We start from the raw sequence: 14,470 nt of genomic DNA, 5'->3' as shown, positions 1-14,470 counted from the left end.
GGACAAAAAATTGTTTCCTAGATAATTGTTAAAGCTATTGAGCCTGCTCAGATAGAGGCAGTTTGTGAATCTTTGGCATTCAGACATTTAGTTTGGGGATGCAGGTAGTTATCTATCACATGACTGTTGCATCAGAATTGGGTGATGGACTTGCAGTGTGTCCTGTAAAACTGAGAGGGGCAGCTTGGCTGGCTCAGTATAGGCTGCTCCAAAGCAACTCATATTACATGTTACAGCCTGACAGCATTTCTCATCACAGAACAACAGAAGAAAAAACCTATTATTGTTAACATATTATATATAGTTTTAGAAAATTGTATAATTTTATCTTTGCCTACTCCCGCAGCCTGTGCTTCTCTGAGAAGTTCTGAGGCTTCACTTGCTGAGCAGTGGCTGTAGAGTGGGGATAGATGTGTATGCTCATGAAACAGTATTTGGTAGGTAACTGACAGATTTGAACTGGTTTCACAGGGAAGTTCCTAGCGGATAATATAGTGGGCTCTGTGCTTGTCTTCTCCTTACTGTTTTGGATTCCTCTCAGCATCCTTGTGCACTGTGTGGTGAGTAAACTGTCTTTGAGATGACTGCTCTGTTGGATTTTGCTGTAAGAAGTGTTCCCTTCATACATGAAATGGCAGATGTCTGTGGATGCCTGTGGGAGAAAGCAACGGGAAGCCTTTAGTAAACCCTGTGGGGAAATCCAGCATATGTAAGGCTTGCTGCTCCTTCAGTAGGCAAAAATCCTGCTAAACTCTGCCAGGCCTGGCAGACCCTGTGCTCCCATGACTATTCCCTGGAGCCCTTCTCATTCTTTCCCAGGCAGATTTTCTTTCTCTGCCCCTGAATTCTACCCAAGTATAATTTTGGTAATTTTATCGTTACAGCTGTAGTTTTCTAAAGCCCTGTGAAGAAACAAGACACTCATATTTTGAGGGAAGACCTAGAGTGGGAAGTGGTCTTGGTTGACCTTGGGTGGGTGGGTAAAGAGAAAGGGAGAGCCTTTGACAGCTGGGATCATGGGCATGTGGTGTGCTACCATCAGCAGTGTGTGGTTAGAGCAGAGGACTGCTGCACCCACAAGCAGTCCTGGGATGGTTGGGAAGGCATGGGAGGTAAGGGAAGGGAAAAGAGTCGCACACAGTGCTGTATCTCTGCAGAAAAAAAAGAGACAGGGACTTTGCCAATGGGAAATTAACTTTCTTATTTTGTGTTTGTGTGTTTTGGTTTGCTTTTGTTTGCTTTCCAATAGGATAAGAAATTGGACAAGCAGTACGAGGAGAACACGAAGTCCCTGTTTTGCCCCAGTGTAAGTTTCTGTCTGAACCTGAGTTGGAGAGAGCTCTCCAACGTGTACTGGAAAACCTGAACCTTGGATGTGTGCAGGGGGTGAATTAGAGGAGTGATAATAGAGACACCCAGAGCCTCGCGCTGCAGAGGGTGGATCAGTCTGAGCGGAAGCCGATTCTGAACAAGCCTGTGCTCACCATATCAAGCACTGCAGCTTGGTGGGGTCCATTCTTCCTTCCTGTCAGAGCTGTGCCGTGTTGCCTGAGCAGCTCTCTGGCAGCAGCCGCAGCTCCCGGGGCAGGAAGCCGCTCTGTTCCGCAGAGCACCGTGTGCGGCATCCCCGCGGCACAGGTCACTCAGCAGCTTCAGCCACAGGACGCCTGTTCCCAGCCAGGTGGTGTCAGTGAACCACACGAGGCTCAAAAATCTCTGCAAAATGCCCTGTCTGTGCTGCAGAATGGCTGCTTGCAGGGGGCAGCTTCTAGAGACCAGACGTGCCTTCCAGTTGCTCAGGGGGCCCGTCAGTGACACTTCCCACCTTGCAGATACTGAGCTGGGAGAGGGGAAAAGCAAAAAAAAAAAAAAGCCAAGATAAATTTTAATTCCAGTCCAGCACAGGGCACCTTCTGACATAGATTTTTGGGTATCCTTTCCTGTGTTTTGACAACTCTATTCTTATTAATAATTGAAATATTCAATTAAGGTAATGTTTTATAAGAGGAGGGGGCAAAAAAGCCTTGCAGAGCTCTTCCTTGTACAACCGCTGAGGGAAGCATACTGAAGTCAGAGACCACTGAGGCAGACTGCCTCTGTCATCTACCCTGACGGAACTGAAGGTGATCTTAGTTTGAGTGCCCCATAGCTGGTCCTGAATGCCATGAGAAGTCACTCTAGAGCTTTTTACCTGCATTCGATCACAAAAATCCCAGAAGCAGGTGCAGTGAGAGAGCACAGGTGTAGTTACTGGGCTCCTTGCTCCAGCAACAATTTAAGAAACAGATCTTTTGGATCTGCTGAGGATGGAGCAGTTGGGAAGTGCAGTACTGGTAGCAGGTAAACATTCTGCCCAGTACTAGCATTTGATGAGGTCCATGGGGATTTTTTTTTTTTTTACCTAGAAATCTCTAGATGTTTTCCAAACCATGCTCAAAAAGAAGCAGAGATCAATGGACTTTCATCTTAATCTGGGTTGCAGAATTTGGTTGTGATGATACCGGTCCTTCCAGTCTTTGACCCTGTGTTCAGGGAAGCTTCTTGCACATGAAACCAGGAACTCTCCAGGTTGGAGGAGTGGAATAAGCTGTACCTTGGACTGTTTTCCTGCACTGAGCTCTGTGTCATCCGGTTTGACCCTGCATTTTTAGTCCTGGGTTTTTGCCAAAGCAGTGTTGGGCCTGGGGGAGATAGGGCTGAGTCAGCTCTGTCCCAGTGAGGCTGTGGTGCTTTATACAGAGAAGGAAGAAGCAGAAATAAAATGGCCTTTCTGCCCTCAGGGACTGGAGGGGAGATGTGGTAGCCTTTAAACCATCCTAACGGGAGTGCAGGTGCTCCTCAGAAGGTGCCTCCTCCCTTTGAAAAACGACACAAAACCTAAACCCTGGAGTAGGTCCCGGTGGGTTTTTTTCCAGTGACATGGCTGCTTGTGTCTTGCAGAACGTGGAGATGCTGAGCAGCCTGGACTCTGCCTCCGTTCGGATCATCAAGCCCTTCCCCACGGCGCAGTCGACGAGCCGGCACCAGCCGCTGCAGCCCCTCACGGCCGCACCCGCCGCGGCCGCGGCACCCAAACAGGACCACCAGAGGATGGACACCATCCAGGAGGACCCCAGCACCGACTCCCACATCGACGAGGACGCCTTTGAGAAGGACCCTTTCCCAAATAGCAGCTCAGCCGCCAAATCTTTTGAGGACTTGACAGACCATCCTGTCATTAGGAGTGAGAAAGCTTCGTCCTTCAAACTGCAGCGCCAGAACCGGGTGGACAGCAAAGAAACAGAATGCTAGTGTCTTGCTGCCTTCCAAATGTACAGCTTGTGTCTGCAAAATAAGGATCTAAAACCATTTCATTTCTATAAATACAAATATATGTATATATATTTTTGTGAGGGAGTGGGAGAATAAGGAAGTGACCTACTGCAGATGCTGGTCATGTGTATGACCTTCCTTAAATTACATTTATTAGAGCGTTATATCTTTTAAAAAGGAAAATCCAAACCAGAACTGGCTCATTTTTTGAACCTTTTTGGATTTGTTCTTCTGTTTCCTTGACCTTTAACATTTCCTTCAACCTGTGGTGCAAAACCAAGTATCCTGATGGATATTGGATTGTGTATATCAGCCTTTTTTATAATTTAATATTTTGTAGTCTGACAGCACTGATAGACAAAATTAAGGGGCTTTTAAAACCAAAATGAAAACACTGCAGTATGCTCCATATAGAGTAGACCATTTAGCAATTTAAGGTACATGTAAGTAAAAGTCTAAGAAAATCCTTGAGAACTGAATAAGAGTAATGAAACAGATAAAAAGTCTCGCAGCATTCAATGGAATGCATAATCAGAGTAAAGAAGCTTAAGATACACAGCTTCTGAATAAGTAAAAGGATCACAGAAGCAGTTAAACCTTATGCAGTGCATGGGAAATGCTCCTCTAGCATGAAACCCTTTTGCCTCAGTGATGAGGTTGTCTTGTCTTTGTGGCTTTTGTTGAGAGCTTCCCCCTCTGCACTAAGAGTTTGTGTGTCACAGGTGTCTGGTAGGAGAAAGAAGTGTAAGGGGAGAAGTCATTTATGCAGGTGATGATGTTTTAAAATGCTGTTTACAGCAGCTGTTTTGGTGCAGAAATGTTTCTTCAAATGTTATTTTGAAATAGGCAACACTATTGTTGAAATGTTCAAATGGCTCTCTGTTTTCTGTGGTCAGTGTGGCCTTTGGAAATTTCTACTGCCTGAATGGGGCGGCGGGGGGAATCACTCAATTACAGGGGAGGCATTTGTTTAAAAACAATTGTGAATTTAGTAAAGAAATGAAGAAACTTTTGTTAAAACTTGCAGGGTAAGTCTAAGGAGGAGACTGTGAATTCAAATTCTCACACAGGTAGCAAAATATGATGTTAAAAATTGGTAATTGGATGGTGTCCTCTGTACACCTGCAGCCAGGTGAGCTGGGACTGCCATGTGAGCGTTGTTTTAGCTTAGTGGCAGCTGGACTGACACAGTGGAGTCACCGAGCAACTTTCCTGATAGCACAGCAGCTCCTTCACTGTGCATCTCTTTTCTCCCATAATAATCTACTGATAAAACTGACAGAAGGTGACCAAGGCCAGAACTGTTTAACTGTTACAAGCCTGGACTCAGCCACAGGGGAACCACGGCTGCAGTGAGCCTGTTTTTAAACGTGAGGGAAGGGAACCAGACCTGTGCTGGAAGGTTGTGTGAGCGCCAAGCTCCTCCCCACCCAAGGATACTTGTTACACTAATACTTGAAAGTGTGCCTTATGGTATTCCTATCTGACTATCTGTTGTGTTTTATATACTGGGTTTGAACTTTGTTTGGGGTTGTTTTTTGTTTGGGTTTTCTTTTTTTTTGATTCAGTGCAAAGTACATGTGTGAGGAGTTAATTTAATTCCCAACAAAATACAAACTTTTTATATTAAAAAAAAAATCAGTTAAACGAGCTGTTTCTGTGCAGTCATTTTAGAAAAGATCTCCGTTCTTCAGCTGTCACACTCTGAGTTAAAAGTCTGGCATGCAGCCAGGCATTTCTAACTGCTCCTTTCTGAAACTCAGCTGTCGTGGAGGCCAGACCCAGAGCATCTCTGGTACAGACTTGCATCCCAAGGCCTGCCCTGCTTTCCGCTGGGGATGGAGTTGGTCTTGCCACATATCCTGTGGATTATTATCAGTTCAGATGGTGAAGTTAATGCCTAAGGTATGGGGGGGTGCTCAAATGCCTTTTCTGGTAGCAAATCTGTAAGTACATGTTCTCAGCACGAAGGTCTTTCCATCCCAGGTGAAAACCAGGCAGTGGCAGGTGCCTGGGAGCACGAAAATACAGGGTTGGAGAAGGCCTTGGAAATCACTGAATCCAGCCCCACTTTGAGCTTTATTCCAGAAACTGGAAGAGGTAGTTGCACGGCTGGTTTGTAACATCTAAGGCAGGAAGATTCACAGCTTCCCACAGGGAGCTGCTTTCACTGCTCAGACAGTCTTTACTGTAAGCATTTATTACAGAAAGGACAGTCCACTGTTAATATGCATAAATATTTATAAATCAAACTAGCATCTGGTCTGGTTTCAGGCACATGACAAGTAACTACTTATGCTCCAGTTTATAAAACCATTACATAGATGATGGGTTTTGGCCAACTTGTCCTAGTTATTTAATTAAGCAAAGGCAGCCTCATGGAACTAACAGTGCAGGACATCATGAGATCCTCTCATCAGTCTCTGTCTCACCCAGTAAATAAATAATAAATGTATGATAAACACACCTCTTCCATGCCAACCTGTTAATATAAGACCTGAATTACGGAGGGGTTTTGTTTGCAGCGATAAACTATTTGATTTTTATGCACCATCCTCATTTTTGTGGGAAACCCAGCTACCTGGCTTTCTAACCAATTATTTTCCAAACCCTTTTTTTCAATATTTGTTGAATTTCTTCTAAGTTTCAGGCAATTTTTTTTTTCATTTTGTAAAGTAGTTTTGTAGTTTGTGTTCTCTTGGTCAAAAACTACGCAAAGTCTGCAGTACTCACCAGTTACATCAGTTGTTAAATTATGGATGAATCCCAAAGCTCACCTGAAAGGTCTCCTTAACTTGATGGCAAATGACATACAGTGCAGCTTTGTCAGCAGAGGTGCAGAGCCTTTCATGTAATTCTTCCAAGCTCGTACATCACCAGTTTTATACTATCCAAAAACAATGCACTGCTTTGAAATCTGTGCCTATACACAAGTGTCAGGTGTAAAGAAGCTCCTGTTGGGTGCTGAAGTAATTTAAACTTATAACCCCTGCTCTGAATGACACTGTATCACCATCAAAGCCTCACTCAAACTCAGAAGACTCATTTTCCTGCCGTCTTACATCCAAATAAATTAATCTGGACTGACAATGGTTCTTGACAAACTCCATGGTACTGCCTCTTATCAGCTCCTAAGTGTTTCAAGCAAGTAGATGGTATTAATCAAAGTGCAGTCCCCAAAGCTCAGGCCAGGAACTGCTCAGGGAAGCCTCTGTCCCTTGGCCACAGAGCAGCCGAGACAATCATATTCCTCTGAGTGTTCCAAGGAAAGAGCTGCTCATCCCTGGCACCAGCAGCATGAACACCCCAGAACACACCCCAAGTGGTCTCATCTTTATTCTCCCACAGACGAAGAGAAAGTGACACAGAGGAGCATTGACAGGGGCTCCCCCATACCCCGTTCCCTGAGGACATAGTTTGCAGGGCACTGCTGGATAACGGGCTGGCTGCATCCAGCGTGGCTGCCTTGGCTCCTCCCTGCAGGGATCTCACAGCAGGCTGGCCTCGGGGTTCGTGTGGTCCACGTCACGCCAGTAGGGAAACAGGGAAGGAAGAGCAGACACTTTATTTTCCAGGCGTGACCAAAGCTGAGCTGCCAGAAAGCTGCTGCCTTTTGGTGATAAATGAAGCCCATCAGACAAATAGGAAGAGAAATCCTACAGGGGAGGTCAAAAACATGTATTAGTGTATTTGGTAACTGCAAAGAGAAGGTCTCGAGTAATTCTTCAAAGCCAGGGGGTGTATATATATATATATATATGTGCTGGTTTTATTTTTCACCATTTGTGATAAAATATTAAGAGAATGTTCTGATGGCTGAAGTCACTGTTACTCATCAGGAAGAGACTGAGTGACGCTCAATTTATTCCATGATTCAAGTTCAAGGAAAAGGTTATTTACATGTAATGCTCAGGGGACATCTGCTAACCAAGTATCATGGCCAGGCCGTATTAAGCTTTATTTCTCATCGTCCACCATGAAGCATTCTGGATTACTCTTTTCCTTCCCCGAAGTGTAACTTGGATATATTTTGTATCATGTCAGTGTTAATGCAGCACCCCCAGTTCCTCTATGCTAAATAATGCATTTCCCAATTCATGCCAGTGTCGACTCTTTTCTCATTACACCACACCTGATTCTTTTGCATCAGTGTCCAGAGGTCGAGCACGTCCGTCCTGCAGTCCTTGGCCACCTGGACGCAGGCCTGGGCGTACTGCCCCGTGGTGGCATTGCAGCGGTTCAGTTTGTCACCTACCAAGCAGAAACAAAGAGAACATCTCGCAGCCGCCACTGGTGCAGTTTGATTTCAGCCTTCTGTGGCACAGCTTGTTAAATCAGCAGACATAACCAATTACAAACTAAATCCAGAGCACCGCAAGTAAGTGGCCAAAAGTAAAGCTTGTGCGGTGCCTTTCAGGGCACCTTTTGTTTTTGAGAAATTTGAAAATGACTCTCATTAAGAAATGTGCAACAGGTGCGAGGCAACAGCACCACGCACAGAGCATGACTCACATCTGTACTGTTCACAGCTTTCACCTCTGGCAATCTTCAGCTGAAATCAGTGCATAGATTTAAGACTCTTCATATACCTGCTAACAGCAGACAGAAGAGTAAACTAAATGTAAATCTATTTACAAGCTTGGCTCCTGCTTTTTGCCTGACTTCCCATATTTAACAGCTCCTTGCAGCAGCTGCAACATGCTGGTGAGAGCAGGGCACATTTGGGTCCAAAGCTTCACCAGCACTCACAGCTGCTGCATCTGTGCACTCAGTGACACTGGGAGCTGGACCTTCAGTATGTGCTCAGTGCCAGCTGCTCTAAGCCAGCAGTTCTGCACAGACCACAGGGAAGCTTTGGGGCAGGATATCACCATGTTGGGGAGTTTTTTAATGGGACCTGAAGTGCAATTCAGCAACCCCTACTCTACTCTCTCCTTGCCTCTGATGATTTCCACTTCATACTGACACCTCTTTCTTCCCATCATTTCTTTTCATGGTAAAAATATCTCCAGTAGTTTCACTGTTCCTTTGTTTCCTAACTCTGGCTCTTCTCAGCTTTCTTCCTGGCTCACCTCTCCCACAGACTGAGTGGCCTTTCAGCTCATTCAGCCTCCACCACAGAGAGCTCCCTTTGCTGCCAAATTCCCTGTACTGATCACAACACCTCACCTCCCAGGTGAAGCCTTGCAGTGCCATCTCTCTCCCTCTCTGTGACTTGTAATCTAACAGAGTTGATAATTTCTTATTCTCCCTTTGCCTTTTATTTCACCATTAGGATTATTTCTCAACAGTTTCATCTTCTCTTTCCTTCTGGAAGCACACAAACACACACCTGCTCTCAATGGGCAGCTTTGAAGGAGCACGTGCTGGGTCTATAAGCAAAGAGCAGCAGCCAAAGAAAACTCAGGGAATGTGGGCATCTCCTGAGGGACCAGAAGGCAACCCAGTGGTCTACCCTGACCTGTACTACCCCCTCAGCTTGGAAAGGAGGACTGACAACAGTGGGAAGCAATGATACCCCGAGACAATGGGAAACCCAGAGACACCAGATGCATATCGGTGTGTGGGACTGACCTGAAGGAGCTGCTTGTTGTACTGGTGAGGTCAATGTCTACCACCCACAAAAATTCATGGCTAACAGGAGACCCATGGTGACTGGGTGAACGTGAACACTTCACCCATTTTTAAGAAAGGCAAGAAAAAATATATGAGAAATTGTTAATCACTCAGCCTCATCCCAGTGCTGGGAGCGATGCTGGGGTTACCTCCTCTTGGAATTCATTTCCAAGCACATAAAAGACAAGAAGAACAATCAACACAAATTTAGCAAAGCCAGACCAATCCACTTGCCTTCTGCAATGAAATGATGGTTACACAGCTGACAAAGAGCAGCCCTGACTTCAGCAGGGGCTTTGACTCTGTCTCCCATAGCACTTGCATCTGGAAGCTGAATTTCTCTCCATGCTTCTTCTGACACAAGGATGACTGCTCCTGTGTACATCACCATCCTCCTGCTTCCCATCTCTCCTTTGCTCTGACATCTATCTGACAAAACTAGAAACAGGCAGAACATTTCTCCTGGACACTGGAGGGCAGGTGGTCTGATACTGCTGCTCAGTGTGCCCACAATGCTCCACCTGTGGTCCACAGTCTGAGATCACCCTCTGTTCATCCCTAGACAGCAATCTCTTTTAGACAGATGCTGGGAGATTCAATGCTGTAAATAAGTTTCCTCCCTCCCTACCCCATAAAAAGAACAGCATTAAGATGAAAATGGATTAACATTTTACAAGTGCTCCTTGATAGCTGGGAGCCAGAGAAGCAGCATTTGAGGTGTGCTCACATGATATCACATCCAAGCCTTCTCATGCAAAGTCAGACAAATATATTGTCTAATTTAATGGAGTTTAAACATGAGGTCATCTTCAGAGTGTTACTGCTTTGATTGAAAGCACAATACAGGATATGTAACACCACCTAAATTAGAGAAAACCCCGCCACTAAGGTGACAGCTCTGTATTTGCCTGACCTAACTCAAAAGTCTTTTATAAATGTGCAAGAACTGGAAAAGCTGTCCCAACAGAAAAGACAACACTATCAGTGGAGTCAGTGGGATTACAGCAATTTCCAGCAGATCAGTAACATAAAGTAAGCAGTGCTGTTATGTCTCTAATTTTAGAGTTAGCTTGAACAACACAATAGGAAATCATTTAACCACTTTTTTCTTCTTTTTCAGGTACTTTTATTATCATCCATAGAATTACGTGGGTTTGGTTTTTTTAGTTCAAAATAAACCTGGCTAGGATATTACGGCTTATCCAAAAATATATGAAATCTGCTGTGACCAGTAGAAAACTTTCTAAGGCACAAAATGCCACATTATCTTCCATTATTTATATTATTTTGGAAGCTGCTGGGACACAACGTAATCTGCCTAGGACGTCTTGTCAAAACCCATGTTCTTACAGGACAGCCACCTCTGTCAGTTCTATGCATGAACAGATCAATCAACACTTCAGAAAGGATGTTAGTAATTAGTTGATAGTTACTCCACTAGCTTATCCAAGAGTTGTTTAGCAAAACAGCCAGCAGTCCTTTTCCATCACCTCTGAGAACATGGCTGCAATCTGGCACATGCACAGAGGAAATTATCTGCCAACCTGGGATCAGTAACTTACACTCTGCTGGTAAAATGCAGAAATTCTGCCCATCCACATCACTCGTTTACCTTTGGCAAGACATGCCTTTTCCCAGGCTGATTCCTGAAGAGGTGGTGGTGTTATCAAAATAATCCTGTCTTCAGTAATGTCTACTGACTTCAGATACTGTATCATGCTCTTCAGGTTCGCAGCATATTCCTCCAAAGGAACGTGTTGCTTAGGGTTCAGATCTGTGAGGGTGGAGCACAGGCATCAGTGGTGTGGAGATGCTTACAGCTTTATTTATTATGTGTAACAGGTTCATTACACAACATGACAGGATTTTCACACAGCATATGACTGTGGGTGCTCATTCCCCATATGCAGCCCACCTCAACCATGGATCCAGGAGGTGTGCTAGGAAAATGCTGCTTCTCAATATTCAAAGGAGACAAATCGAAAGTTTAAACACAGCACTCCAACTAACACAAATAAGGCAAAGGGGAAAAAACAGCTTTTTTTGTCAAGATGCTTTTTCTTACACCTCCATAACTTAGACCACATAATCACCTCAAACGTCACCTGAACCAAGACTTAAGATTTTTAACTCTCTTGAATGCAAAGAAAATTTTGGAAAGTCTCATAGACATGCAGTCAGTCCTTTCTGCACTGACGTTATCATTTTGATTGGACTACTAGCTCTGTGTGCTTATCTGAAAGAGAATCCAAATGCTACTTTCCCTCATTTCCTCAGCTCATCTGCCAAGGACTCAAACTCTTTCAAAAGACAGAAAAAACAGCTGAACACCCAACTCCAGTTTTAGGTGATCGCTATACAACTAATTCTTGAGCACCCTGAAATTTACTTTTTTAATACTAAAACTTGGTGAGAGGGAGGCAAAAGAAAGGCACTGCATGGTATAAATACAAAAAAAAAAAGCTGAAAACCATCCACTGTTTAAATGAAAAGAGAGAAACCAATTCCCAGAGAAGTGGTAGGAAAAGCCTATGAAATGTTCTGCCTTTTCTGCTAAACTGTAAAATTGTCTTAAAAGATCAGGTCATGGAAAAAAAAAGAGGACAAAAAGAAAGCTGCCCTACCTTTCAAAGCACTGTCATTAGCTCCAAAGAAAATAGTAATGGCAACAATACTTTCAGCACTAGTACTTTCAGTGATCAGTCTTGGAAGAATCAATTTAGCCCATCTGGTGTTGTACCCCGAGATCCCACGGTTCACAACATCACATTTTCTGAAACAGAGAAGCATATCAAAACAAACATCTCTCCTCTGTCCACCAGAACAAAACCTGGGAAGTTCTGAACCATTCTTTCAGGATATCTGCCTCCATCCCTCTCAGGAAAAATGAGATGTCACAGGAGTTTTCAATGGGATCATGCTTTGAAAGCGCACACACAGACTGCATGTTTGGTATTACCTGTCACACTATGGAACCAGAACAACAATCCTGATAATCACTAAGGAGTTTTTTCTTTCCACTTAAGCTTTGATTAGAAACACCCAATGATTATTTCCACCAGTACTGGGTATGCTGCCACCACAGGAGTTCCACTTTGCTGAATAAATAAATGTTAACCAATAAATATACATTAAATATTAACTTGTGTTGGTTTTCACTTAGAAAAGCTGCATGACTTTCTGCATGCTAGAAATTACTTTTGAAATTTAAGCTCTCACCTGACCAGTCTGTCAGCAAGGTATGCCCCCCAGCCGTTTTCCTGGAAGGAGTACTGAAAGCAAGGAAAATGGTTAGAACTTGCTCCCCAAGAGGTCAGCCCCACCACTGGCACCTTGCCTCCTCTAAAGCTTTTTTTGTGCATGGCCTCTGGCACTGCTGCAGCAGCGCTTACTCCCTCCTTACTCCCTCCCTGCTCGGTCTCTCTGAGGTCAAACAGTGCAGGTCTTAACCAGACACATCACTGGCATCCAAAGCAACATGGGGCAGTACCTTCAGACTCTGCAGCCCCTTCAAAGCCAAAAGTGACTGCTGCCAGACTGTAGTTTCATTTTGGCCACTGAGGGTTTGGTTTGTTTTGTTTGTAGTATTTTTCTGGTTTATTTCTAAGATCCTTTCACTGTGCTTTCATTCAGGAAAGCACCTCTCAAAACTCCTCACTCTACATGCTGCTTCAGAGTGCAGCAGGACGCCTACCTCTTACAGCAGCGAAAAATGAAGCCCTTCTCTTTATTCCCACTGCTGCACCACCCTCCCTGCCACAGTTCTGCACAGTGAGTCGGTTTAGACACCGATCTCCCATTAAAGATAACTTTTGTCGCTGGTCATGTCTTTTTTCAGAGTAGCTCAGTGACCCCCTCCATCACGCAGGGACCCAAAATCAACGCTAAAAAGCTGGCGTTGCCTCAAAGGAGATGTTCACCAGGCCGTGGTACAGTCACATCAACACAGAACGTGTCTCCAGGCCGGGCGAGCAGGACACAGAGAGCCGCGGAGCCGGGATGCACCGGGAGCCGGGATGCACCGGGAGCCGGGATGCACCGGGAGCCGGGATGCATTGGGAGCCGGGATGCATCTGGAGCCGGGATGCATTGGGAGCCGGGATGCACCGGGAGCCGGGATGCATTGGGAGCCGGGGCAGGGCAGGCAGCGGGTGTGCAGACACCACGCGGGGCTCCCGCTCTGGAAAACGCCCCTGGCACCGACATGCCCCAAGCTACACCTTCACCGCATCGCTATTCTAACGCAGGGACCTCGAGAATTCCTGCGAATTGGCTCTAAATCTCATAAACGACCACGAGGCGTGACGGCTCCCGGAACACCCTCACGGCAGGTCTAACAGGGATGTGACCGCAGTCCCAAGGGACCGTGTCCCGCCTTCCCTTACAGACGGATCCAAGCCCCGCGCCTGGCACCGGCGCTCAGGGTAACGCCGGGACGCGTCCGGGCTGCCGGCCCCGGCACAGAGCAACAGGGATGGCCACGGAGCCCCACCCGGGAACTGCGGAGCCGGGGCTGGGGGGAGCCGCTACCTCAGTGATGGAGTCTCCGAAGAGGAGGACGCGGGGCCAGCGCAGGGGCCGCCCTCGGGCTCCCGCCGCGGCCAGCGCCATGGCCGCACATCCGCCGGCAGCGGGCGGGACGGCCCCGCCGCTTCCTGAGGGAAACGGGGCGGCAGCGCCGGCGGAGGCCCCGGCTCAGCTCCGAAAGCGGGATCAGCTCCCAGCTCCCCCTTGAAGGTTTCATCGCCGCCCTCCCCACGTTCGAAGGCTCATGGCGAAGAAGGGCAGCCGGGGACAGATCCCCCCGCCTTTGTGCTGGCTGTAATTTTAAGATTTTTATCTGCTCCAAAGAGACACTTCCTCTTTAGGAAAATGCAGTTATCTCATTTAAAAGACTTAATAGTCTTAGTTACCCAACTACACAAATGAAGGGGGGGGGGGGGAAGCTGCTGCTAATTCTGCTAATACTAATACAGTAATTCTGGGAATAGTAATACTGCTATGAAGATTATCAGGTGCCATTTTAATCAGCTGAGAAAAGGAGGAAAAAAAGCCGTGTGTACAAGAGAAACATTGTTTTGTAGAAAAGTCACTTTCTGTGGGCATTTTTCAGCATGACTTACTGTTTGGCCCCAACCCCAGCTACCTCAGGAATATCACACTGTATTTGGAATTCTCCTCTGTGTCCTGCAGTTTCTGATACCCTGTGTCACTGTCCCAGGAAGACCATTTCTGTCACAGGGCACGAGCACCCACTTCACTTGAGGCTGGTTCTGTTCCTCTTGTCCACTTAATGGCAATGCCAGCACACAGAGTTTTTAGACCTTCAGTTAACCCCAGTATACAAATATGGATTCCATTTTAATTGTGTTCAAGACCCCTCTGACTTCAAGCAGATACAAGCATGCAGGCAATTGCTTCCTTGACAGGAACAAAATTATATATAAGCTTGATTCTGAGCATATGCAAACCCAGTACATCCAATTTATCCTCCAACTGGTTGTTAATACTCAAAAATATAAAACTCTATTTGATTTTTGTA

At 45.7% G+C, this 14,470-nt stretch overlaps 2 protein-coding genes across 2 annotated transcripts in view; one reads left to right on the top strand and one right to left on the bottom strand.

Annotated features, from left to right (window-relative positions):
- Positions 1-4,954, top strand: part of ADAM17 (ADAM metallopeptidase domain 17) — a 34,146-nt gene extending 29,192 nt beyond the window's left edge. The window contains exons 17-19 of the mRNA XM_050315836.1: positions 472-560; positions 1,250-1,306; positions 2,941-4,954. Of these exons, the coding sequence (XP_050171793.1) occupies positions 472-560; positions 1,250-1,306; positions 2,941-3,291 (497 nt within the window). The 3' untranslated portion in view covers positions 3,292-4,954. The remainder of the gene's footprint in view (positions 1-471; positions 561-1,249; positions 1,307-2,940) is intronic.
- Positions 4,955-6,630: 1,676 nt separating this feature from the next.
- Positions 6,631-13,597, bottom strand: IAH1 (isoamyl acetate hydrolyzing esterase 1 (putative)). The gene is made up of 6 exons (XM_050315841.1): positions 13,459-13,597; positions 12,148-12,200; positions 11,553-11,701; positions 10,541-10,702; positions 7,445-7,563; positions 6,631-6,968 (listed from the first exon to the last, which is right to left on the bottom strand). The coding sequence occupies exons 1-6, from the start codon at positions 13,537-13,539 to the stop codon at positions 6,801-6,803; spliced, it is 732 nt and encodes a 243-aa protein (XP_050171798.1). The 5' UTR covers positions 13,540-13,597; the 3' UTR covers positions 6,631-6,800.
- Between the last annotated feature and the right edge of the window lie 873 nt (positions 13,598-14,470).

Source organism: Myiozetetes cayanensis, unplaced genomic scaffold (assembly GCF_022539395.1).
Source record: "Myiozetetes cayanensis isolate MyiCay16 unplaced genomic scaffold, myiCay2020 scf2-11, whole genome shotgun sequence".
Lineage (NCBI taxonomy): Eukaryota > Metazoa > Chordata > Aves > Passeriformes > Tyrannidae > Myiozetetes > Myiozetetes cayanensis.
This window is presented reverse-complemented; position numbering and strand designations above follow the sequence as displayed.

Bases quoted from the DNA above. Each gene is read 5' to 3' on its own strand.
- IAH1 (XM_050315841.1), bottom strand. From the start codon at position 13,539: ATGGCGCTGGCCGCGGCGGGAGCCCGAGGGCGGCCCCTGCGCTGGCCC. The intron at 11,702-12,147 runs GTGAGAGCTTAA...TCTCTGTTTCAG, and splicing joins CTTGCTGACAGACTGGTCAG to AAAATGTGATGTTGTGAACC. The intron at 10,703-11,552 runs GTAGGGCAGCTT...CCACCCTCACAG, and splicing joins TAATGACAGTGCTTTGAAAG to ATCTGAACCCTAAGCAACAC.